This window comes from Phoenix dactylifera, chromosome 14, assembly GCF_051530095.1.
Source record: "Phoenix dactylifera cultivar Ajwa chromosome 14, Ajwa_hap1_PhDact_Kaust_v1.1, whole genome shotgun sequence".
In the NCBI taxonomy this organism is placed as follows: domain Eukaryota; kingdom Viridiplantae; phylum Streptophyta; class Magnoliopsida; order Arecales; family Arecaceae; genus Phoenix; species Phoenix dactylifera.
In genome coordinates this window covers 6,672,087-6,696,561 of record NC_143203.1, presented here as the reverse complement: position 1 = coordinate 6,696,561, position 24,475 = coordinate 6,672,087, and the positions used below count along the sequence as shown (strand labels likewise).

General features: G+C 47.2%; 1 protein-coding gene across 1 annotated transcript; it reads left to right on the top strand.

Moving 5' to 3' along the window:
- Positions 1-4,460: 4,460 nt before the first annotated feature.
- LOC103697276 (dihydrolipoyl dehydrogenase, mitochondrial-like) lies at positions 4,461-22,194 on the top strand. Its single transcript, XM_008779108.5, has 2 exons — positions 4,461-5,067; positions 20,606-22,194. The coding sequence occupies exons 1-2, from the start codon at positions 4,522-4,524 to the stop codon at positions 21,854-21,856; spliced, it is 1,797 nt and encodes a 598-aa protein (XP_008777330.3). The 5' UTR covers positions 4,461-4,521; the 3' UTR covers positions 21,857-22,194.
- Positions 22,195-24,475: the final 2,281 nt, after the last annotated feature.

The window sequence follows — 24,475 nt, the reverse complement described above, 5'->3', positions numbered from 1 at the left end:
AAACAATGATTCTATGTCTAATATAGAATTCTGAAATTTCAGTAACCTTGAAATTTCAGCAACCATGTTTAAGATCTAATCTTAAATTTAATGAGATCAAATCTCATACCTGATTTTTTGGAGGTCTTGGATGACTCCTTGATCACGCTTTGCAGCCGTACACATGTCCGGCCTCTATAGATTGTCCACGCGAAGCTCTAGGTAGATCGTCTTTTCGCGGGAGTGCTAGCTCGCGTAGGAACGCTGCAATGGCTGAAGCTTTCCCCTTCTAAACACTCAATCTTTGATTGTTTTTTAAGGAGATGGAGGATGGACGTGAGGAAGAAGGAGAAGAAGGGATGGATGCCCTCAGAAAATTTTTTCAAAATTTTTTGAAACCTCTAAATATTTTATATTTTGAACCCTAGGCGTGGGGGTCTTTTATAGCCAAAAGAACCCTCATGTCTCAAGGATTATCCTGGCCAAGATTTTGCTAAATTGAACATAAGGGCAATATCTCCTGTCACCAGGAGGGGTCAATTCCATCTTGACTCACACACCGACTTCGCAAGTACTTGACTGCACCTAGTAACCTTCCGTCACTGAATTAGAAACTCAGATAGTTCGGTACCAAAGTACAATGAGTTGCTTATTGGTCATCGTGATGATCTCAGGTCGGAGGGACACATATACCCATATCCACTCGGAATAATCTCTTGACAGTAGAGTGTTCCGGAATTGGTCACGTTTAGTGAAATGTACTCTTACACTTCATCTGTGTGACATATCAGTGTCTCCACACTACTTGGTTAAGAGGACAACCAACATATATGTCACACAACGACCTAATCTCGATAATGCTGTCGTCCTAGTAACAGCATATCATTTGATCACGAACAATTTTAAGGACTTGAAGATAAATCCTCCTTTATCATAAAATAAGTCCTAAGGACTTCATTATATAAGAGTTCATTTGAAGATGTACAATGAAATGATAAATAATGCCAAATAATACTTTATTAATTTATCAATTTATTTACAAAATTCAATCATCAACATACTGACGATTGACTCTTAGGATACAATTTCCAACAATCTCTTCTGAAATTTTAGAACCATCCAATGCGAACACGGTTCCATCTTCATGCTTGATCTCTGCTGAATTTTTTGATCTATCTTCCTTTGGCAATTCTTCTGGAGTTACATCAGAAAAATTAACTAAAATATGCTCAGATTCAGATAGTATCACTTCTAAAATTTGTTCTTCCACATTGTCTTTCTCCTTGTCCTCAACCTCGGCGAGCTTAGGAGAGATTTCAGGGGAAGGGAAAGGGATCTCAGCGGTAGGAACATCATCAGACGACGCTTCTGAATTTTCAAGACTAGCGCCAAGATCTTCTTCAAAATTCTGCTGATCTTTAGTGGAACAAATGTCAGTGAGGTGTCATCAGCCACCGCACTTAGAGCAATCGGGTTTGCTTTTTCTTTGTGGCATAGGACTCATTGTTTTTTCACTGAATTTTGTTGTTCTTCGCTTCGGATATGTATCCCTATTTGCAAAAATTTTAGATCTTATAGACGGAGAAATACCTCGAGAAGAAGGGGTGCCTTTGTTGCTGCATTCTGAAGGTCGTTGCTCAACTTGTGGTTTGACACGGCTACGACGTCATAGTTCTGCCTTCACAATATCCATCTTTCATGCTAGGGTAGATATTTGATATCGAACTTCATCCATCAGATCATCTTGTTGTCGTTCGATATTGTAGGGATAATATTGATTGTCATAGTAGGTATCATAATAATAGGGATGGCTTCTTCTTGTACTCATGTGGATCGATTTGCTCTGATACCAATTGATACAGAACGAAGGTGAGATGGTTGCTCTGATATCAATTGATGCAGAACGGAGGTGGGGTTTATGTGGTGGACTCAGACGGAAGGGCTGATCTTTGCTCTCTCTTTTTGTTTTTATCAAGTGGCGGTTAGGATTTTGATTGATGGAAAGATGAAGGAAGAAGTAGAAGATGATGATAAAGAGATTGGGTTTTATGAATGGCAGCCAAGTTAAGAAAATGGTGAATAATTGGACTAAGTCTGGAGTTAGAGCGTGGTGATGATGGATGCAAGAAAGATGTAACGAAGATAAGATCCAATCTTGCTGCCCCTTTCTTTTCCCTTGCGGATGGAAGAAGGAAGAGAGGGGAGGGATGGAGGCCGCACGCATGAACCAAGAAGCCAAAAACCCAGGGGGGTGGCCCCTTTTTTATTTTCCCTTTTTCATTAAGCCCTAGGCATGGCTCTTCCTAAAATCTAGGAAGGGCCACGCCATCAGCCCCTTTGGAATCCAATTAGGAGGGGCGTACGCCCCTCCTTTTCTTTTCCCTTGTGCGCACCCTTGATCCAATCAAAAGGGATGTGGGCTGATTTAATTTGGATGTTTAATCCTCTTCTAAAGAGGATTAGGTGGCCTCCAAGACTTATCCATAAGAGTCCTAATTTAATTAGGATCCAATTGAACTATGACTCAATTGAACTCTTCAATCCTAATCCAATTAGGAGTTATCTTTATGTACTAGATCAAAATTAATTAGGACTTTAGAAATCCTAATCCAATTAGAACTCATATAATTTTAGTCTTAATCCAATTAGGACTTTAAGAATCCTACTCTAAGTAGGACTTCTAATTTAATAAGATTAAGCCAAATTAATTAAATCCAATTGATTAAATTTAAATTGCAATTATTCCTTCTTCAACTCACTAACTCTTAGTGGATTAAACCAATTATCAATCAAATTGATAATTATGAACTATTGTGATTCCAAATCACAATTCAACCATCGGATCGGTCAATACCTCTAATATGTGTGACCTCATAGTTTCTATTCTGTCTGGTGGTGAGATATATTGCGATCTCTATCATAATATTATTGAAACTCCTTTCAATGGGTTGAAATAATTTCAACTCTTCTCTTTTGGGTTCACTGATCATCAAGTGAATGCCTTTGAGTCTCACAATCCACCAGTGACACCTAGCAGCATGTAGTAACTACCCAGCATAATGGAATAGATGAACCTCTAGGTGTAGTTAGCATATGATATAGTCCCTCTATTATGGATCCCAACAGGATGGAGGTCATGGATAACTTGTCAAACCCCATCGTCTGTCATATGTCAAGATTTATTCGACTCTAGTTCGAGATTGAAAAACACTTTTTCCAAAAACTACCTTAACCAAGGATTTACGAACTTAGTCTCATAAATTACATAGGATCTCTCCTAATCTATCAAGGTCGATAGATTCCATCTATATGCACCCCTATTCCTACAATGAACCTACTACCGCCAATTTGCACCACAAGGACCCAGATGGATAAGGCCTATGTTTATGTGCTCGTTAAACCACAACAACCTCACTGTGAATAGCCGAGGCATCGCGGACCAGTCATGCAACTGCAACATCAAGTAAGTCACTGACGAGTGGATAGACATCCAAGTGACTACTTACTATGGTCATGCTTAGTACCTTTGTTATCTAACAAGTACTTACACAATTACTCCAGTGTCCCCACACTTGGACTCAAGACTCGTCCATCAAAGAAAGTGATCTGTGCACTAATATCAACGGATCGATCACCGTCGTCATGATGATCCATCGACTAGGAGCAATTCAGAAATTAATCACCAATGACACATACCTCAAATTCTCAACTCTTGAGAATATGCGTCATCATTTTATTAATTTCTTGGACGATTCATGGACACATAAGAACATGAATGAAAAGAATGCCCAACTTAATAAATTCATAATTAAGTCAAGTACAAATTTATGTCTCAGAACAAAATAATGCGTCAGCCAAATTAGCTTATAAGGCATACTTCTAACATGTGTGTGCACGTATCTGTGGGCAAAAAACGATATATGAATTTGTACGTAGCAAAATGCAGGAATTGATAGGCAATTGGGCTTTTTGATGCCATATTAAAATCCAATCCAAAATCTTTAAGTAATGGGTGGATAGCACTTGATGAACAATTCCTAGCCTATTAGACATGGGACTATTCCTCAATAAACTTTTTCTCTGGAAAGAGCTTTAAGAACAATTGAAATCACACTTACCAAGCAGAAGACTAGTTCAATAGCTTCTGATGAAGCATCCTGTAAGGTACTCTACAGCCAAGACACGTCCATGTTGGTCATATCTGGATTTGATTTTATTTATTACCCATTAATTTGGTGTTGCTTTCTTCCCTTGGATTCGTATAAGATTTCTAGTAATCCAAAAAATTATTTACAACTGTTTTTTTCAGAGTTTTTAAAATGCGAATAGGTCTGAATGGATGATCATGAATGAGAGAAAAAAAGGGATGAAGATGGTAGGCTGTTTGTGGACACCATTTTCCTTGGGGATCAACGGTGCGGCGCAGCGACCCCACTCCTCTCAAAGGAAACTCATATGCACACTTCCATTCTTTATGGACTGCACTCCCCTAAATTCACTTTCTCTCACAAGGGAACTGAGGATGCATCTCACAGAAGCAAAATGGACGTGAGTTTATCAATTACGCCAGACGGCCAGGAACCACGATGTCCACGGTCCTTGCTTCATCCATCGCTTAATCCAACGGACCAATTTCTCCTGCACGTGGCGACGGCAACCATCGGACGATTATATTTCATGGGCCGGCACCAGGGCCATTTGATAGGTTCCTCCGCTCCCACCGCCGCTTGTCCATTTATATTACCGAACTGCCGTCAGCCCCAAAGTTTTGCGTCTCTCGATCGCTCTCTCTCGAAGAGAAGAAGGGGAGGAAAAGGCGGCGAAGGAGAAGCGATGGCGATGGCAAGCTTGGCGAGGCGGAGGGCCGGCGACCTCCTCCGGCCGGGGGCAGTGCAGGGAGCTGCCATCTTCCGCGGATTCGCGGCAGCCGCGTCGGCGGAGCAGAACGACGTGGTGGTGATCGGGGGCGGGCCGGGAGGGTACGTGGCGGCGATCAAGGCCGCCCAGATGGGGCTCAAGACCACCTGCATCGAGAAGCGCGGGGCCCTCGGCGGCACCTGCCTCAACGTTGGCTGCATCCCCTCCAAGGTAAAACCCCAAACCCCTCTATCTCTCTCCCTCTCCCTCTCACTCTCTCTCTCTCTCTCTTTCCCCCCTCATTTTTCTGATCTTTCTTCGTGCTGGGGTTTCTTTTTTGATCTCATTCTTTGTATTTTGTTTGTTGATTTCGATATATTTGACGCTTGATTGCATTAAATTATGCGTTTTCCCCCATATGTTTCTGCTTACCTTTTTGGATCTGCAATCTATTTCCCCCTTATTGTGTTCGTATAGATGGGTAAGGACTTTATTCGCGATTCATGGGCATATATTGAGCCAGGAAATAAAATTTTGGTGTTTGTTGTGGTTTTCGTGGCGTTTCCTGAGTTGGCTATTTCCACATCTGAAATTCATGGGCATATATTGAGCCAGGAAATAAAATTTTGGTGTTTGCTGTGGTTTTCGTGGCGTTTCCTGAGTTGGCTATTTCCACATCTGAATCTTAATAAAATACAAATATGGGAATTAGACCAAATCGATTGGGGCAATATTGATCATGTAGTTTGTTTTTTCTTTCATTTGTTTCCCTTTGATTGGTGTCTGGAAGTTGGTAGATTGGTTTGACCTCCAGTAGGGAGGGCTACTCGGGCATGGGGTAAAGGGAGTGTGGGAATGAAGAAGCATAGATTTCTCGGAAATAAATGTTTGTTTGTAGGTGACGTGGGAAACGGCATACTAGATATTCGGAAAAAAAAGGAAACAGCCGATTGTTCGCATCGACCATGAGTAATTTTTCTTTGATTTTTTTTAACGCTGTTATGCTAAATTTGTGCTTTACTCCACCCTCCTTGTATCTGGGGTAATAGGAATCATAAATTTTTTTAGCTAATTCACTTTAAGGGAGTTTAAAATTGAAATCAAGGCCTAATTAAGAAATAAAAGATATTTAGGTGTGGTTGTTTTCTTTGTCCATCCCTGTTTTTATTTTGCAAGGTAATGCAGAGAAAATCCATATTTATTTCCATTGAATTACAGTGGGATTGATGAGATGGAGAGGTACCTTTTGTTTGTCATGTGTTCACTTGCATTATCTAAGATAGGAAAGAAGGCAACTTTGAGGTTTTTGTGGATGTGTGGCGAAGGTAGGAATATAAGTTTAAGGGAAAGTGAGGATGAGATTTATGAGAGAACTTGAAAGAACTTGCACAGACAATTTGGTAGCATTGAATGATAAAGCATTAAAATACATATAGACACCTAGATACAGATGCTTATATATCTTTTTGTGTCTGTGTTATATATGCATGTGCCTATATATTTATGGATATGTGGAAAAGGTAAATTGAGGATCCACTTTGTTGGTCTTGAAATATCATATTTAGAATACCTAGAAATAAAATTTTTATCTAGGAGTCTCGTACCCATGCATCAAATGGATAACAATAGATGATAATAATTCAAGGTCCGCCGTACCGGTACCGGTCGGCGTACCGATGGCCGGCCGGACCGGTACGGTACCGGTCCGGTCCGATACGTACCGGCTGGTACCGGTCCCGTACCGGCCGGTACGCAGTGGTTTCAAAAACCACAGCGCGCGGCGCTGTGGTTCTAAAAAAAAAAAAATTCGTACCGGTGCGAACCGGCCGGTTCGCACCGGTACGAGGCTGGTACCGGCCGGTACGGGCTCCGAACCGGCCGGTACGGGCCCGAACCGGCCGGTACGCACCTGTACCGGCCGGTTCGGATAAAAAACCGGGAAATACCGGTTTTTTATCCGTTCCGGTACCGGTCCACGGCCGGACCGGTACGTACCGGCCCGTATCGGCCGGTACGGGCCGGTACGGCATTCCATGGATGATATCAATAAAGTTAGTATTCTAAAGTATATTGTAGGCTGTAAATCTTGAGTCTTCAAATTGTTGATCTTAATTTGTACATCTTAAAACACATAGAAACCAAAATTCCAACTCTCTCTCTTTCCCTCAAAAAACAAATTTGGATGCTTCTAAAACATAAATCAAATAAAAATACTGTGTCCTGTCAATAAAATTGTCCATTGTGGGGCCACATGATGCATAGAGAATGTCCAAAAGATTTGACCTTTTCTTTTAAGCATTTAAGTGCAGTATAGCATGTTTAACACTCTGGTTTTTCAATTTAGATGTTGAATCGTTAATTTTGCACCAGAAGAATTTAAGCTTCTTTCCTACCGTGAAGATAATAGCTCAACTTTGCTTTTGTGTGTGTGTGTGAGTGTGATAAATTTTTGGAATATTTAGGATGGACAAATAGACAGACAGAAGATTCACATATATTCACACATGCTATTTGGAATAGTTACATACAGATGTCTAAAATTCCCTAAGTGAGGACACATGATTCTTATGGTGACCTGTTTGTATATAACTTAGTTGGTCATGTTGTAGTTGGGCTGTCCTTGTCCTGTGTGAATTTTTGTAACTTATATGTGCTCATGTGATGTGAAAAATCCTATCATTTGGAAGGCATGCCTTGAAATTATGAATTGTAATAGCTGATTAATCTATATTTAACCTATGATATCTGGGATATTTACACACATATATCTGAAATTGCATTAGTGAGAATACATGATTCATATGGTCACCTGTTTGCATATAACTTTGGTGGTCACTTTGTAGTTGGTTTGTTGTACATATCCTCTGTGAATTTCCATGACTTACATTGTTGTGCTGATGTGATGTGAAAAATCCTGGCTATTTTGAGGGTGTGCCTTGAAATTTTGGAATTGTAAATGATTAAAATGCCAAATTGACACAGGAAGAGTGTTGTGATACCAACCAATAAAGGTTTGGTGTGAGAATTTGAGCCAACTGTTCTGGAATTAGATTAGTTGTGATTGGCGGAACTTGTAATCACATCAATTAGCAAAAGTTGCTAGTGTTCACATTGGTCTACTCATGAAGGTTAAACACTTTCGCTATTTCTTACTTATATATTCCCTACAAATAAAGAAGATAATTATTAAAGACTATTGGAGGAAGCATTTTCTAAATTGAAGAGATATTTTACTAAAGAAGAAGATGTTTCAAATCAATCTATGAAATGTGACAAATCATGGAGAAGAAATCAATATGAAATGTGGAAATTAATTGTGGTCCGATAGATGATTTTCATGTTTTATGGGCCTATGCTAATTAATCCTTGAGTCGGCCGCTGATTAATCAACTGCCAGTATTCAGTATGAAACCTCATGATATGTTATTGGAAGATGTACTAGCCGATGAGGGTGAATGCTGACTTGAATTATGAGAGGAAACTGATCCTGAGGACTAGTTAAGGTAGAATAACATTATATGATTTGTTGTTTGGGGATGCTTCTGCATTATCCGATTTGATGAAATATGATTAATATAGTTATGATGGAATAATCTGAAGAATATCTACTATAGGTTTTACTTCTCTTTTTGAGGCCTCAAAGCAATTTAAACCATGCAAAGTAAGTCAACCTTGCACCATGGATTCGTGATATGCGTTGTCTTTGTAGCTTTGGTGCAATCTTAACACCAAAATCATGCTAGTATTCATTTAAAACTTCAATAGGTATTGTTGCTGGAAATTGGACTCGGGGGCGACCGTCGGCTGAGAAGGAGGAGCTCCGGTGATGGAACGGCAGGAGGAGGCGGTCCGTCGGCGGGCGGCGTTCTCCGGGAGACCTGCAACAAGCCGGTGGCCGGGGTTTCCGGCGCCGGCCCTCCGATGCTTAAGTTAGAGGGGGCTAATATGTCAGAGGAGAGGGGAGGTATGCTTTTTCTGGGTTTCAGAGTCCAACCCCCTCTAAGGTGGAGGGGTTCCCCTTTTATGGAGGGGTTTCCCTTTTATAGAGGGGTATTGTATTACCTGTGAAGTGACGGGGCAAATTGTTCTTTTTTGGTCATAATTGAACACGATCGTGTGCATTAATATAGTGTCGTGGGAGATCAAACCGGAGTCAGTGAGTCGTCGTGGCTGATCAGACGTGGCGGAGTAGCTCAACTGCCTGCCGTGGAGAGCTTGAGATCTGTAGATAACAAGCGCATTGATTGTTGAGTGAACCGGAGATCAGCAGAGGCTATACGCTTTAATGGTTGAGTGAACCGGAGATCAGCAGAGGCCATATGCTTTAATGGTTGAGTGAGCCGGAGAACAGAACAGGCCATGCGCATTAATTGTTGACGGCGAAGCAGGGTATGGTCTCCGGTTGAGCTACGGAAGGGCGTGACGTTAGTAGGTGAGCGGCGAGGTTGGGCTTTTGAAGCTAGGCTCCCGAAGGAGATTAGACCGAGGTCGAATACTATGACGGGGCGTCTCGGAGTCCAGCATTTGGTCGGGCGCCGAGCTGAGCTAGTCACCTTCAGGTTGGGCGCCTTCTGGTCGGGCGCCCTCTGGTCGGGCGCCTCCTGGTCGGGCGCCCGCAGGTTGTTCTGGGATAACTTAGTTTTTTTCCTAACACTACCCCCCAACTTCCTAGTTCGAGAAGCTTGCGAGCTCGGATGTAGGAAGTAGTTGTTTAATGGCGCTCCACACTATTTAATGTTGCATCGGTGGGGGCCAGAAAATTTCGAATTTTTACGGCGCTCCGCACGTTTCAAGGTGTCATTAATAGGAGAAGGCGGGACGACGCCTTTTCACCGTCTGAAACGGCCTCGCGTCGTGGGCTCATGATGGGGCTCCACAATCCGATGAGACGCCACCTTGATTCGGTATTCAAAGCGTCGATCTGAATAGGATACGCCACTTTGGCCTCTTGGGGCCGACGCGTGGCACAATCGGGACGGGAGGCGGGATTCTGTCTCGCCGATTTGAGCCGTTGGAGGGGTTTATATAAACCCTTGATTCGGTTTCAGGGTTTCTATTCGGTTGTCGTAACCTGGTGTTTCCCAGTATCCCCTTGTTTCTTCCGGCGGCCTCCCGAAGCGGTTACTCCGGTTTTCTCTACTACTCGTCATCTCCGGCGAGGTTTCAGTAGGTGCTTTCTCCCCCCCCTCTTTTGTCTGCTTGGAGGTTTTTGTTTTTTGGATTCCTTCCTCTTCTTTTGATTTTTTTTTGGGATGGGTCGTGGTCCGGATGAGTTCGGGTCCACCATGAGTGGTGAGGAAGTAGAGATGGCTGAGGAATGGTTTTTCCCTCAGCGGGGGTTCCGTTTGGAACCTGCGGGGCCGGAGGATCGGATAACGAGGCCGTCCCCTGGTCGGATCGGGGTGTATCTGGAGATACTCTGGGCCGGTCTGCGGTTCCCCTTTCATGCGTTTGTGAACGAGCTCCTGGTGACTTACCAACTTGTCCCAGCGCAGTTCGCTCCAAACGCATGGAGGACGATCATTGGTTTTCTATCCTTATGCATTGCGCACGGGATACCGACTTCTGTCAACATCTTCCGGTGGTGCTTCTTACTGAAGTCCAACCCGGGAGATGGAGAATGGCTTTACCTTGCCCTTCGGGGTGGCCGGTCATTCTTTCGGGGTGCTCCGACATCCATTCATGGGTGGAAGGAGAAATTCTTCTTTTTGTCCTCCGAGCGGTCATGGGGGTTCGACCCTAGGTGGGGGCAGGCTCGGCTCAAGAATGCTAACAGGCTCCCCAAACTGTCCGAGAAAGAGCAGAGGATCCTCGATGCTCTAAACGGCCTCGAGGAAAACATTCTTCTGAATGACCTCATAAGTGAGGATGCGTTAGTCAACGTAGGCTTGAGCTCGGCGCGCCCTCAGGGTAAGGATGATGGTTTTTGTCGTTTGTCCTGCTCTGTCTCTTCTTTCCTAATATTCTGACTTCTCCCTTTCCTGCCTCTACAGACGTTCCGAAAATGGTGACCAAGAACGCAGCCCTCTATGCTCGTTTTCGGAAGAGGGCGGCCGAGATTGGTGGGGCCTCGCCCAAGCCGAGGAAGAAGGCCAAGCTTTCATCTGGTGCCGGCGCCGAGACAAGTACAGCCCAGGGCGGGCCTTCTAGGCCTGCTCGGGAGGTTCCGAGCACCGACCACAGGGGCTCGAGTTCTGCGGGAGCTTCGGCAATGTTGGCTTGCCCGGCTCCCATCTCTCAGCGCCCTGGTCGACGTCCTGTCGAGCAGCGGCGCTCGGCTCCCGAGCAACGGCGCTCGGATCCCGAGCCGGGGAGTAGCCAGGGGGCTCCGAGGTCGCCCCCGCCCCCGCCTAGCCCAGCAAGGCCGAGTCTCCCCGGTCCCTTGGAGGCCGATTCTCAACCAGAGAGGAGGCCTTACCTCCCCTCGTGGGAGGTTTTCGAGGGAGACTCGGCCCTCGACGATCCTGCAGTAGCACGACAGATTTTTCGAGTCGCGTTGCTCCCGGCCGATCAGGCCAAGATTCGGTCCACGAGCTACAACAGCTTCTTGGACGGGATCTACTGCTCCGCGGTCCGGGTAAGTTTACCTCTAGACTCTTGTTTTCATCTTTTAATTTTTAGCCTTGACTCATTTTTTTTCCTTTCATTGTTAACAGCATCTCCACGAGGTCGAGACTCTAATGCACATAGCGTCCGACTATCGGAAGCGGGGCCGAAGATGCCAGCGCGGGCAGGAGGAGGCCGAGAGGAAGCTCCGCCAGGCCGAGGTGAAGCTCGGCGAGGCCGAACTCCTGCGAAAGGAGCTGCTCGCAAGAGTAGAGGCCAGCGAAGGCGAGCTTCGGTCGCGGACCGCGAAGCTCGAGGAGGAGAAGGGCGCGCATGCCCTGGCTAGGTCAGAGGTGCGCGCTACCAAGGTGCGTCTGGCCGAGGCCCGCTCGGCGCTCGCTGTCCGCGAGCAGGAGGTGAAGGATGCTCACCTCAAGGCCCAGGAGCTCGAGGTCCGCGAGAAGAGGGCCCAGAAGGAGGCTCAGCACGCGGTCCAATTCTTCCGAAAATCGGAAGAGTTCCGCGATCTGCTGGAGGAGAAGGCCGTGGAAGGGCTCATCCACGGCTTCGACGATTTCCGCAACCAGCTGAGGCGGCTCTGCCCCGAGTTTGACCTCAATCTGCTCCAATCTGGGGCAGGAGTCGAGGAGCTCGACGCGCCTGAAGACCCGGCTGGGGCCGAAGTTCAGGCGGCCGAGGGCGAGGTTCCCACCAAGGGGGATCTAGAAGGAGCTTCGGATGCTGCCCTCCAAGCTGCTGATATGACTCAGGCCGAGGCGACGGCTGCGGATGACCTCGGAGCAGGGCCCGCCTCTTAGGGTTTTGTTTACCCTCCTTTTTTGTTTATTTTTTCTAAGCAAGGTCGGCCCTTGAGAGTGTATGGCCGAACCTTGGTCTTGTACTTAGCTTTCAGGCTTTCATTAATGAAAATTTCTTTTCCCTAAATTTACGATTGTTCTGTCTTCCACATGGATGAATTTTCGATCATTTAAACTAAAATTCCCTTCGACAAATTTCTCGGGCTCGGCCGAGCCCCGTTTGCGCCTGCCAAGCATGGATCCACTAGGAAACTTTCCGAGCTTCATCGTCTCCGAGCTCGGGTTCGCATTTCGCTAAGTCTTTGAGTTCGGATTCGGATCCTGCCGAGCCCTTGAGCTCGGAATCGAATCTCGCCGGGCCCTGGAGCTCGGATCCGAATTTTCGGAGCGCCGAGCTCGATCTTTTGCCCCCGGAGGGGTTTTGTCAAGCCTTAGGTTAATCTTCCGGAAGGTCTTGGCGGAGTCTTTAGGCTCGGCTTTCCGGGTGTAGGCTTGCAAAGACTTTAAAGTTGGTCCCCGAGGGGATTATAGACCCAAGTCGAGCTATTGTTAGGGCCTTTGTGGCAGTCAACCTTGAATTCGGTTGGCGTCCCGACCAGTAGAATCGAAACATAGTGACTCGGCACTACTAGGCTCGGCTAGAGTGTTTAGGGTCGAGACCGTCGCTACAGGTAGGCGTCGACCTGGACCAACTTTTAGACTCGGCCGAGCCCTCATTTAGGGATTTGCATAGATTAACCTGTAGACTAGTGGTGAGAGCATGCCTGAGGTCGAAAAGACCTCGGCTTATGGTTGGCTCAGACGGGCATCTCGACCTTGATCGGGGGAGCTTCCGAGCTCAGTCGGGATTTTGTCAATCGTTATGGTGCATAAGTAAATGCAATAATGTAGGTGCTAGGTGAGAAGTACCTTTCGCACCGTCGGGGCCGAGCACTCCAGGTGGAGATAGCCGATTCCGCTCTGCGATCGGCTTTTAGAGGCATTCTGTGGCCTGTGGTCCGCTTCCGCGGACAATATTGTCCGTTTGTAGAATGAGACGGCGCTTTGGTCAGGGTCTCGCACAACAGCGTAGCCCACTCCAGCCGATCAGGGGAGAATGTTGTGTAGTCTTGTCTTAGGCGCGCCTGCGCGTTGGAGGGTCCGTGAAGGTCCCATCCTTTGTTGTCTTCCCGAGGTTGAAGGAAATTGTGCTTGCTGTCGACACGCGGGGGATCTCGGCCTTTGTCGAGGGATGAACACGAGGTCGGAGGAGCTCGGGCTTGTTGCCGATCTGGTGACACTTTCCGAGGTTGAGGGAGTTTGGGACTCTACTGTCGACTCACGGGGCATCTCGACCTTAGTCGAGGGATCGTGCGCAAGGTCGAGGGATCTGGGAACGCACTATCGACCTGCGACGCTTTCCGAGGTCGAGGGAGTTTGGGACTCTACTATCGACTCAAGGGACATCCCGACCTTAGTCGAGGGATCGTGCGCAAGGTCGAAGGGTCTGGGAACGCACTATCGACCTACGACGCTTTTCGAGGTCGAGAAAGTTTGGGACTCTACTATCGACTCAAGGGGCATCCCGACCTTAGTCGAGGGATCGTGCGCAAGGTCGAGGGGTCTGGGAACGTACTATCGACCTACGACGCTTCCCGAGGTCGAGGGAGTTTGAGACTCTACTATCGACTCACGGGGCATCCCGACCATAGTCGAGGGATCGTGCGCAAGATCGAGGGGTCTGAGAACGCACTATCGACCTGCGACGCTTTCCGAGGTCGAGGGAGTTTGGGACTCTACTATCGACTCATGGGGCATCCCGAACTGTGTCGAGGTGTTTGAGGGAGATCGAGACTGAGCTCGATAGCAGCGCAGCGAGGTGCTTCGGGCTTAACTGGAGCATCCGAGCTTGGTCGGGCATCCGAGCTTGGTCGGGATTTCCTGGGATTCACGAGCGTCCCAACATAAGGAGTATGAAATGATTAATGGAGAACCGTAAGCAAATCATCATAAGTGGAGTGAGAGTGGTATTCCTGTTTGTCGATGATCCGAAGGGTTCATTGGTAGTACATTCAAAGGTTCTCGGAGTTCTAGCTTCGAGGGATAAAAGTTTCCTTAAGAGACTCCAATTTGTACGCTCCAGGCCGCTGGACTTGCGCGATTCGGTAAGGTCCTTTCCAGTTTGGGGCTAGTTTTTCCTGCTCGGTGGGCTGATAAGCCTCAGCCCTCCTGAGGACGAGATCTCCTACTTTGAAGAGCTTGGCTTTTACTCGGGAGTTGTAGTGTTGTGCCGTTTTCCGTTGATACCTCGCCATACGAACTCGGGCCGCCTCCCTGATTTTCTCGATGAGGTCCAGGTTGCCTCTGAGTTGGGAGGAGTTGGAGGCTGTGTTGTAGTGTTCCACCCTTGGTGAGGGGAGTTCAACTTCCAGAGGAATAACAGCTTCCGTTCCGTATGCCAGGTTGAAGGGGGTTTTGCCGGTGGGGAGCCGAAATGTTGTTCTGTAGGCCCAGAGGACATTGTAGAGGTCTTCAACCCATTGCCCCTTGAATCGGTCGAGCCTGGCTTTGAGTCCCTGAAAGATGGTGCGATTTGTCACCTCGGTTTCTCCATTTGTTTGTGGATGGGCGACCGAGGTGAAGCGGTGATCGATGCCGAGCTCGGAGCAGAATTCTCTGAAACGGATGTTGTCAAACTGACGACCGTTATCAGATATAAGGATGCGGGGGAGTCCAAATCTACAGATGATTGACTTCCACACAAAGTTCCGCATTTTTTGCTCGGTGATCCGGGCCACCGGTTCAGCTTCGACCCACTTGGTGAAATAGTCGATGGAGACGACCAGATATTTTCTTTGCCCAGTTGCCAGGAGAAATGGCCCTAGGATGTCGATTCCCCACTGGGCGAATGGCCAAGGGGCACTGATCGAGGTCAGCGGGGCCGAAGGTCGGCGCTGGATATTAGCGTTCTGCTGGCATCTGTCGCACCTTCAGACAAAGTCCGTTGCGTCCTTTTGGAGTGTGGGCCAAAAGTATCCTTGGCGCAAGATTTTATGAGCCAGCGCTCGGCCTCCCAGATGGTTTCCGCATATTTCTTCATGAACCTCTCGCATAGCATAGTCCGCTTCTGACGGGCGGAGGCATCTGAGGAGAGGAGAGGTGAAGGATTTTCGGTAGAGCTTGCCTTCATACAATATGAATCGGGAGGCTAAACGCCTGATTCGGCGAGCTTCAGGCTCATCATTGGGGAGGACTTCACTTTGTAAATAATTAATGAGCTCGTCCATCCAACTCGGCTCGGTGTCTATGCACATGAGCGCGCCAGCGGAAGGAGCGTGCCGGCTCCGCGTTGGGCGCCTCATACTCCGCCTCATTGTTCGAAGCTGGAAACTCGAGGCACAGGGCCTGCTCAGCCACTACTCCGTCCGGGCTGGTGAGGATGAGACCTGCTCCGCTACCCCCCGAGGTCGAAGAGCCATCCATATATAGGGCCCATGGCTGCCCCGGGGTTTCTTTTGTTGGCATGAGCGGGTGCTCGGGGTCGTCCGGCAAAGTGCACTCCACGATGAAATCGGCGAGTGCCTGGGCTTTGATTGCCGGTCTTGGACAGTATTCGAGGTCGAACTCCCCGAGCTCGACTGCCCACTTGGCAATCCTCCCGGCACGATCCGATCGCTGCAGAATCTGCTTCATCGGTTGGTCGGTCAGTATGGCCACAGTGTGAGCCTGAAAATAGGGTCGGAGCCTCCGAGCCGAGATGACCAGGGCAAAAGTTATTTTCTCCAATTTGGAGTATCTTGTCTTGGCATCCCTCAGGATCCGGCTGGTGTAGTACACTGGTCTCTGGAGCTTATTCTCTTCCCGTACCAGAACTGAACTCACCGCAACTGGGGAGACGACTAGGTACAAATAGAGGAGCTCGCCCTGCTGGGGTTTGGTGAGCAACGGAGGAGAGGCGAGAAGGCGCCTAAGCTCTTCGAAAGCTTGCTGGCATTCCTCCGACCATAAGAAGTCCTTCGGTCGCTTGAGGATTTTGAAGAATAGGAGGCACCGCTCGGCCGACCTGGAGACGAATCTCCCCAGAGCCGCGATCCGTCCGGTGAGCTGCTGTACCTTCTTGACTGTCTTTGGCGGCACCATCTCCTGCAGTGCCCGGATCTTTTCGGGGTTAGCTTCGACTTCACGCTGGGTTACTATGAAGCCCAGAAATTTGCCTGAGGTGACTCCGAACACACACTTCGCCGGATTGAGCTTCATTTGGTACTTTCTGAGCTTGGAGAATGTTTCATTGAGGTCAGCCACATGGTGCTCTGCTGTTCGGCTTTTCACCAGCATGTCATCCACATAGACCTCCATGTTTCGGCCTATCTGGTCTTTGAAGATTTGGCTAACCAGTCTTTGGTATATGGCTCTTGCATTCTTCAACCCGAACGGCATCACTTTGTAACAATAAGTACCCTTATCGGTGATGAAAGCCGTCTTCTTCTCATCTTCTGGCGCCATTCGGATTTGATTGTATCCCGAGAAGGCGTCCATGAAGATCAGCAGCTGATGTCCCGAAGTAGAATCGACGAGTTGGTCGATGCTGGGGAGGGAGAAACTATTCTTCGGGCAGGCCTTGTTCAGGTCGGTGTAGTCCACGCACATACGCCATTTTCCATTGGCTTTTTTCACGAGGACCACATTGGCGAGCCAGTCCGAATAGAAGACCTCCCGAATGAAGCCGGCCTCGAGGAGTTTGTCCACCTCCTCTGCTGCTGCTCGTCGTTCCGGGGCGGAGCCCCGTTTTTTCTGTCGCACAGGTCTGCAGGTTGGCTTTACTTGGAGCCGGTGGACCATGACCTCAGGGTTGATTCCCGGCATGTCGGCGGGCGACCAGGCGAAGATGTCCATGTTGGTCCGAAGGAACTCGATCAGGCGGTCCCTCTCGAGGGAACTCAGGCCGGAGCCGACCTGCACGGTTAGCTCTAGGCAATTTTCTTGTAAAGGAATCTGAGTAAGAAGCTCACCAGGTTCCACCCGTTTCTTCCAAGTGTTGTCCCGCACCTCCAAGGTTTCAATGGGCAGCGCCTGATTTGATGTTTGGGTTGGCGCCTCGGCAGTTTGTTCGCCATGGCTTGGTGCTTCAGCTTTAGCCGGTTGCTTTGCTTTATGGGTTGCCATATAGCACCGCTTAGCTATCAGCTGATCTCCACGAACTTCGCCTATTTCTTGGTCGGTGGGGAACCGTACGAACAAGTGGTAAGTCGAGACCACGGCTCGGAGAGCATTTAGCCCTGGTCGTCCGAGAATGGCGTTGTAGGCCGAAGGTAGGCGGACCACAAGAAAGTCCATCCTCACAGTACTTTCTCGGAGGGCGAGCCCGACCATGAGCAGGACTCCACTGGGACTGAATCCTCGGTAAATCCGACCAACGGAGCATTCATTCTCCGAAGCTGGTTCTCTGTCATCCCCATTTTTTGATAGGTGTCATAGTACAAGACGTTTGCCGAGCTTCCATTATCTACTAAGACGCGTTTTACATCAAACTTATTTACAATCATAGAGATGACCACAGCATCATCATGAGGAGTTTCAACTCCTTTCAAGTCTTCGTTCGAGAACGAGATGGCTTCAGAAGTGCGCAGGCGCTTCGGGGGATCCCTTTCCTCGGCTGGCCCTCCGACCGAGGTTCCTCCGATGGTGTTGATGGTGCCTGCGATGGGTCTGTTGGCATTCGGATCTTCGGGCTGCTCGGCGTTTTCTGCTGGCCTCCTTTCCTCGCGCCGGTTCCGTACAAACCGGTTCAGCACTCCACGACGGATGAGTGCCTCGATCTCGTCCCGAAGCCGGAAGCAATCCTTTGTATTATAGCCGTGGTCTCGATGGAAGCGGCAATACTTCCTAGGATTGCGGTAAGCTCTGGGATCCCTTATCGGGGGCGGAGGCCAAAAATAATCTCGGTCCTCGATCTCCATCAGGATCTCTGTCCGGGGAGCGTTGAGGAGAGTGTAATTCTCATACCTCCCTGGCGGTACTCGTGGCCGTGCTGGAGATCTTGGTCGGGGCGGGGACCTTGGTCTGCGCTGTACCTACTGCCGAGGTGGACTCCTTAGCCGCGGCAAGTTTTTGATTCGGCGGGGAGACAGGCTTCGCTGGCGGCCGCGCTCCTCGCGGCGTTTCTTCTGCTTCTTTGAAGCCTGCTCGGTCGCACCCCGCCTGGAGGCGATGGCCTCCTCAGCCTTTGCATACTTCCGAGCTCGGGTCAGCATTTCGGTGAAGTCAGCAGGGAAGCTCTTCTCGATGGAGAAGAGGAATCTGTAGGAGCGAGCCCCAGTCTTCAGTGCCGACATGGCTATCGACTGGTCGAGCTCGCAAACCTCCCAGGTTGCAGCGGTGAAGCGGTCGAGGTACTCCCTGAGAGATTTACCCTCCCGTTGCCTGACGTCCAGGAGGGAATCCGACGTTCGCCGCTGGCGCCGGCTGGCAGCAAAGTTGGTGGCGAACTGCCTGCCGAGCTGCTCAAAAGAGGAGACCGTGCTCGGTTTTAGCCTAGAAAACCAAATCCGAGCCGTTCCCCTAGAGTTGCTGGGAAGGCCTTGCAGAGCACAGCCTCCGAAGATCCTTGCAGTGCCATAAGGGCTCTGTAGCTCTCCAAATGATCGAGGGGGTCGGCAGTCCCATTGTAGGGCTCCACTTGGGGCATTTTGAATTTGGGTGGAACCGGCTCATTCTCGATCTGGTGGGAGAAGGAGGTCTTGGTGGTAAACTCGAAGTCGCCCTCTCGTCTTGTCTTTCTGCTGTGAAGCGCCTCGATCTGGCGCTCAAAGTTCTCGACCTTCCTGTCGAGTTCTCCAACCTGGGGGATTGCCACAGTAGTCTGCTCCGGCTCACGGCGGTCCGGGGCCGACTCGGCCTCCGAAAACTGTAGCCTCCTGTCTATGCTCCTCCCCGGCAATTCTCTTCGAGGAGACGCTCGGGCCGAGTCTTGGCGACAGCATCGCTCTTCGTTGTTGGCCCTTGAGGAGCCGTGAAGATTTTGGCCCTGGGGCACCGGTCCATTTGGGGGGAGCACTGGCCGGAGCTGGGCCTGCGAAGGCGGCATAGGTGGGGCTTCCCCACGTTGCAGTCCTTGAACAGCGGTGGCCAAGGCCTGAACCTGCTGGACCAGGATGTTGAACTGTTCCGGCTGGACCTGGGAAGTTGGATCAGCCGGAGATGGCGAGTTCCGGACAGAGTGTCCAAGGCTTTGTGGAAGACGCCGGGAGACATTAGAGGCTCCTTTACTTCTCAACTTTATGGCCGCGACTCGGTCCCTTCCTTTAGCGTCAACTGTTGCTGAAAATTGGACCCGGGGGCGACCGTCGGCTGAGAAGGAGGAGCTCCGATGCTGGAACGGCAGGAGGAGGCGGTCCGTCGGCGGGCGGCGTTCTCCGGGAGACCTGCAACAAGCCGGTGGCCGGGGTTTCCGGTGCCGGCCCTCCGATGCTTAAGTCAGAGGGGGCTAATATGTCAGAGGAGAGGGGAGGTATGCTTTTTCTGGATTTCAGAGTCCAACCCCCTCTAAGGTGGAGGGGTTCCCTTTTTATAGAGGGGTATTGTATTATCTGTGAAGTGACGGGGCAAATGGTTCTTTTTTGGTCATAATTGAACACAATCGTATGCATTAATATAGTGTCGTGGGAGATCAAACCGGAGTCAGTGAGTCGTCGTGGCTGATCAGACGTGGCGGAGTAGCTCAACTGCCTACCGTGGAGGGCTTGAGATCCGTAGATAACAAGCACATTGATTGTTGAGTGAACCGGAGATCAGCAGAGGCCATACGCTTTAATGGTTGAGTGAACCGGAGATCAGCAGAGGCCATACGCTTTAATGGTTGAGTGAGCCAAAGAACAGAACAAGCCATGCGCATTAATTGTTGACGGCGAAGCAGGGTATGGTCTCCGGTTGAGCTACGGAAGGGCGTGACGTTAGTAGGTGAGCGGCGAGGTTGGGCTTTGGAAGCTAGGCTCCCGAAGGAGATTAGACCGAGGTCGAATACTATGATGGGGCGTCTCGGAGTCCAGCATTTGGTCGGGCGCCAAGCTGAGCTAGTCGCCTTCAGGTGGAACGCCCTCTGGTCGGGCGCCCGCAGGTTGTTCTGGGATAACTTAGTTTTTCCCCTAACAGGTATGGTAAGCTAGTTTGGTATATTATGAGCAAGCTAGCTGTTGGTAGACTGTTCTGGTTGAGTTGCAGTAATGTCTTGACTGTATCTTAGGATAAGCTTAGCCTACATATGGTTAGATTGGATCTATTTGCTTTCTTTCCACACCCCTTCCCTCTTCGAAAGTGTAGTTCAGTAGTTTTACAGTTTAGTGGTAAAGTATCATGTAGTGGACAACCTCATCAGTAGAGGCATCAAACAAGCTTCATTTATGACACTGATTTATTTACACAATCTTCAGGCACTTCTTCACTCCTCTCATATGTACCATGAAGCCAAGCATGCATTCCCAAGTCATGGTGTCAAATTTTCTCAGCTTGAAATTGATCTTCCTGCTATGATGGCACAGAAAGACAAAGCTGTCTCTGGTCTAACCCGAGGAATTGAAGGCCTTTTTAAGAAAAACAAGGTAAACTATGTCAAAGGCTTTGGTAAGTTTGTTTCGGCCTCTGAAGTATCTGTCAACACCCTTGAAGGGGAGAATACTGTTGTTAGGGGCAAGAATATCATAATCGCCACTGGTTCTGATGTCAAATCCCTACCTGGAGTTGCAATTGATGAGAAGAAGATTGTATCATCCACTGGGGCTCTGTCTTTGTCAGAGATCCCAAAGAAACTGGTGGTTATTGGTGCAGGCTACATTGGATTGGAGATGGGTTCTGTTTGGGGTCGACTTGGTTCAGAGGTGACTGTTGTTGAGTTTGCACCAGACATTGTCCCAACCATGGATGGTGAAGTCCGGAAGCAATTCCAGCGCATGCTCGAGAAACAGAAAATGAAGTTCATGCTCAAGACGAAGGTTGTTGGGGTTGACACATCCGTAGATGGGGTTAAGCTGACCGTTGAACCTGCAGCTGGCGGAGAGCAGAGCACACTTGAAGCTGATGTAGTTCTTGTGTCAGCTGGTAGAGTCCCATTCACAGCTGGGCTTGGGCTGGAAACTATTGGTGTCCAGATTGACAAGGCTGGAAGAATCTTAGTCGATCACCATTTTATGACAAATGTGAAAGGAGTATATGCCATCGGAGATGTGATTCCAGGGCCAATGCTTGCTCACAAGGCAGAAGAGGATGGTGTTGCATGTGTAGAGTTTATTGCAGGTAAGGAGGGCCATGTGGACTATGATATGGTTCCTGGAGTGGTGTATACCCATCCTGAGGTGGCATCAGTTGGTAAAACAGAGGAGCAGGTTAAGGCCCTGGGTGTGGCTTATCAGGTGGGCAAGTTCCCATTCATGGCAAACAGTCGTGCAAAGGCCATTGATGATGCTGAGGGATTGGTGAAGATACTGGCTGAGAAAGAAACTGACAAAATTCTAGGAGTGCACATAATGGCACCTAATGCAGGGGAGCTTATCCATGAGGCTGTGCTAGCACTGCAATATGGGGCTGCAAGTGAGGACATAGCTCGAACATGCCATGCACACCCAACTATGAGTGAGGCTGTGAAGGAAGCTGCTATGGCTACTTACGACAAACCCATTCACATGTAGTGGGCACTTGCTATCTCAAGAACTTGGAAGATTTTGAAATAATTTTTGGATCCCTTCAGAAAATTTCTTGAATTTCTTACGATGTTTTGTTGTTGTTGTAAGCACCTGTCTATAATTTAGCTCATGTTGCCTCCCTTAGGTCATCTGCTTTGATTTGCCTTTTCTTGTAGAATCAGAATAAAAGCAGAGAACTATAGAGTGAGACAATTGCCATAAGCATTTGAGTTCAGAAACACAGGAACCCTGCTAGGGTTCCAAGAAAATTTGGTAAACACTGCTTCAGAAAAACTGGATTTCAGTTTATTCTGTTTTTTAGTTAGTGCCATGTTTGATTTGAATTATGGGATGCTCAGCAGATGAAACTGCAGTTTTCAATGGTCATGCTGGTTTTGGTTGCGAGTGCTGAAAATATATAATAGAAGGCATTTGATCTTGTTATCAGGTTTCAACATCTTGTAGACGAAACTGGACAAAAGTTTCATCAGTTTTTGCTTTCATATATAAAAGACATGATACCTTTGCCGCAAGTATCTCAGGCTTATCAATTTAATGAATACTTTTTCAGCATTCTTGGTTTGGGTTTAAGACAGCAATTTGACAAGTGTGGTTATTGTGTAGGTACCACTATGTTGTTTTCTCACTCTACTTTTATCTCATTTTCATTTCCACAGTGAAACTCTAGAAGACGAGAATTTTTAAAAGTTCAATGTCTCGGTTGGGTTGGTTTAAAGTTTGATATGCTGAAGTTGTGAAATGATCACTAGCAGCCTATATGCAGCCTTGCCTACTTTTAAAAGCTTTAGTTTCAACGTTGGATATCTTATAGGTGGCCAAGAAGTGAAGAATTTTATTTGCATGTTAGCACTTGTTCACATTAGAGAAGTCAGACTGTGTCCTGTATGGTTCAGGAGCAGGATCTTAATTTCAGGGAGAAATTTTGCTCTCCATCAATAAAATTTTACACAGCATGGCAAGCTTTCTACTAGTCAAAAATGAGTAGGGAGGATCTTTATATTGGATATTTAAACCGTCATGCAGCTCTAATTATATCTTTTGAAGGAGAAACTTGGATTAACAAGGATGCAACGCATGTGCATCTGTTACTTTGGATACAGCATTGAAGCGGCATATTCTTTCTATATGAATGCTTTTGGGTATTGGTACAGGAATAGCACTTATGCTTGCTTAAGTTCCAGCATCGACTTATTTGGTCCGCAGCGGTGTCATCCAATTCCTTCTCTTGTCCCAAGCCGAAGGGAAAGAGGATCCAGATCACTGAGCAGCTTTACCTGAGCTTGTGCACAAGCTCGTCCGACTTTGGATAAGAAAGGGATCAATTCATATAGCTCTAATGTGAATACATCCAGCCACATCAAAAGAAAGTAAAGAGTAAAATTATTGATGCCAAATCATGCAAATTTTGAGAATTAGCTACTTGTAGATCCTTATGCAGTTAAGTGAAATAGGCTACATGCAGTGTTGCAACTTGATTGAATTAGCATATTTTAGATGTGAAATTGATCTAAAGCTAATCCAATCCAACCCAAATTGAAGTTATTTAGATGATTATTATTATTATTATTATTATTATTATTATTATTATTATTATTATTATGGTGTAAATGGTAATTCATATAGCTCTAACGTGAGTACATCCAGTCAAATCAAAAGAAAGTAAAGAGTAAAATTATTGATGCCAAATCATGCAAATTATTGAGAATTAGCTACTTGTAGATCCTTATGCAGTTAAGTGAGAATAGGCTACATGCAGGGTTGCAACTTGATTGAATTAGCATATTTTAGATGTGAAATTGATCTAAAGTTAATCCAATCCAACCCAAATTGAAGTTATTTAGATTAGGCTTGAATTCAAAAACATGATCCATTTTGATTGCAGATTGGATTGGCATTACTAATTTCCCAATTAGAACCCTAACAAATCAAGTCAAGCCAAAACAGGCAAACTATATATTTTATAATCCCCCTCTAATATTAAAAAATAATTTTTCATAATAAAGTTAGTTAATAATTTGTTGAATGAGATTGAGGTGGAGGTAAAATCCATTGAGAACAAATTGAGAGACGAATAATTTAGATGGTTTGGGTATACATAATGTAGAACGACGGATATCTCCGTGTGAATAAATGATTTGATACATATGTAGAAAAGAGAGATAGAGGTAAAATGAAGATCGCATGAGAAGAAGTAGCAACAAGGACTTAAACATCTCGCCGTATTGCAGAAGTATAGCCCAAAATCGACCAAAATGGAGGAAATGGATTCATGCAACTGACCTTGATTTGTTTGAGATTGTCTTAGTTGAGTTGAGTTAACTATAGATATATGTTATTATCAATCAAATCTTATATAGCTTGTATTTTTGTTAATAGCTTTATGTTGCTTACTATAATTTATTACATAATATACTTATAGAAATAAAGCAATCAATTTATATGTGTATGTTAAGGTTTGTTTTGGATTATTTTTGATCCCCAAATTGATCTCAAAAGACCAATGGATTGATATAATGAATATTAAACTCGAAGCAATCCAAAAATTGGGTGGTTGCCAACTTGTTAGGTTGGTAGAGTTATCCTCACCGCACCGATCAATGTACA

Bases quoted from the DNA above. Each gene is read 5' to 3' on its own strand.
- LOC103697276 (XM_008779108.5), top strand. From the start codon at position 4,522: ATGGACGTGAGTTTATCAATTACGCCAGACGGCCAGGAACCACGATGT. The intron at 5,068-20,605 runs GTAAAACCCCAA...CACAATCTTCAG, and splicing joins TTGGCTGCATCCCCTCCAAG to GCACTTCTTCACTCCTCTCA.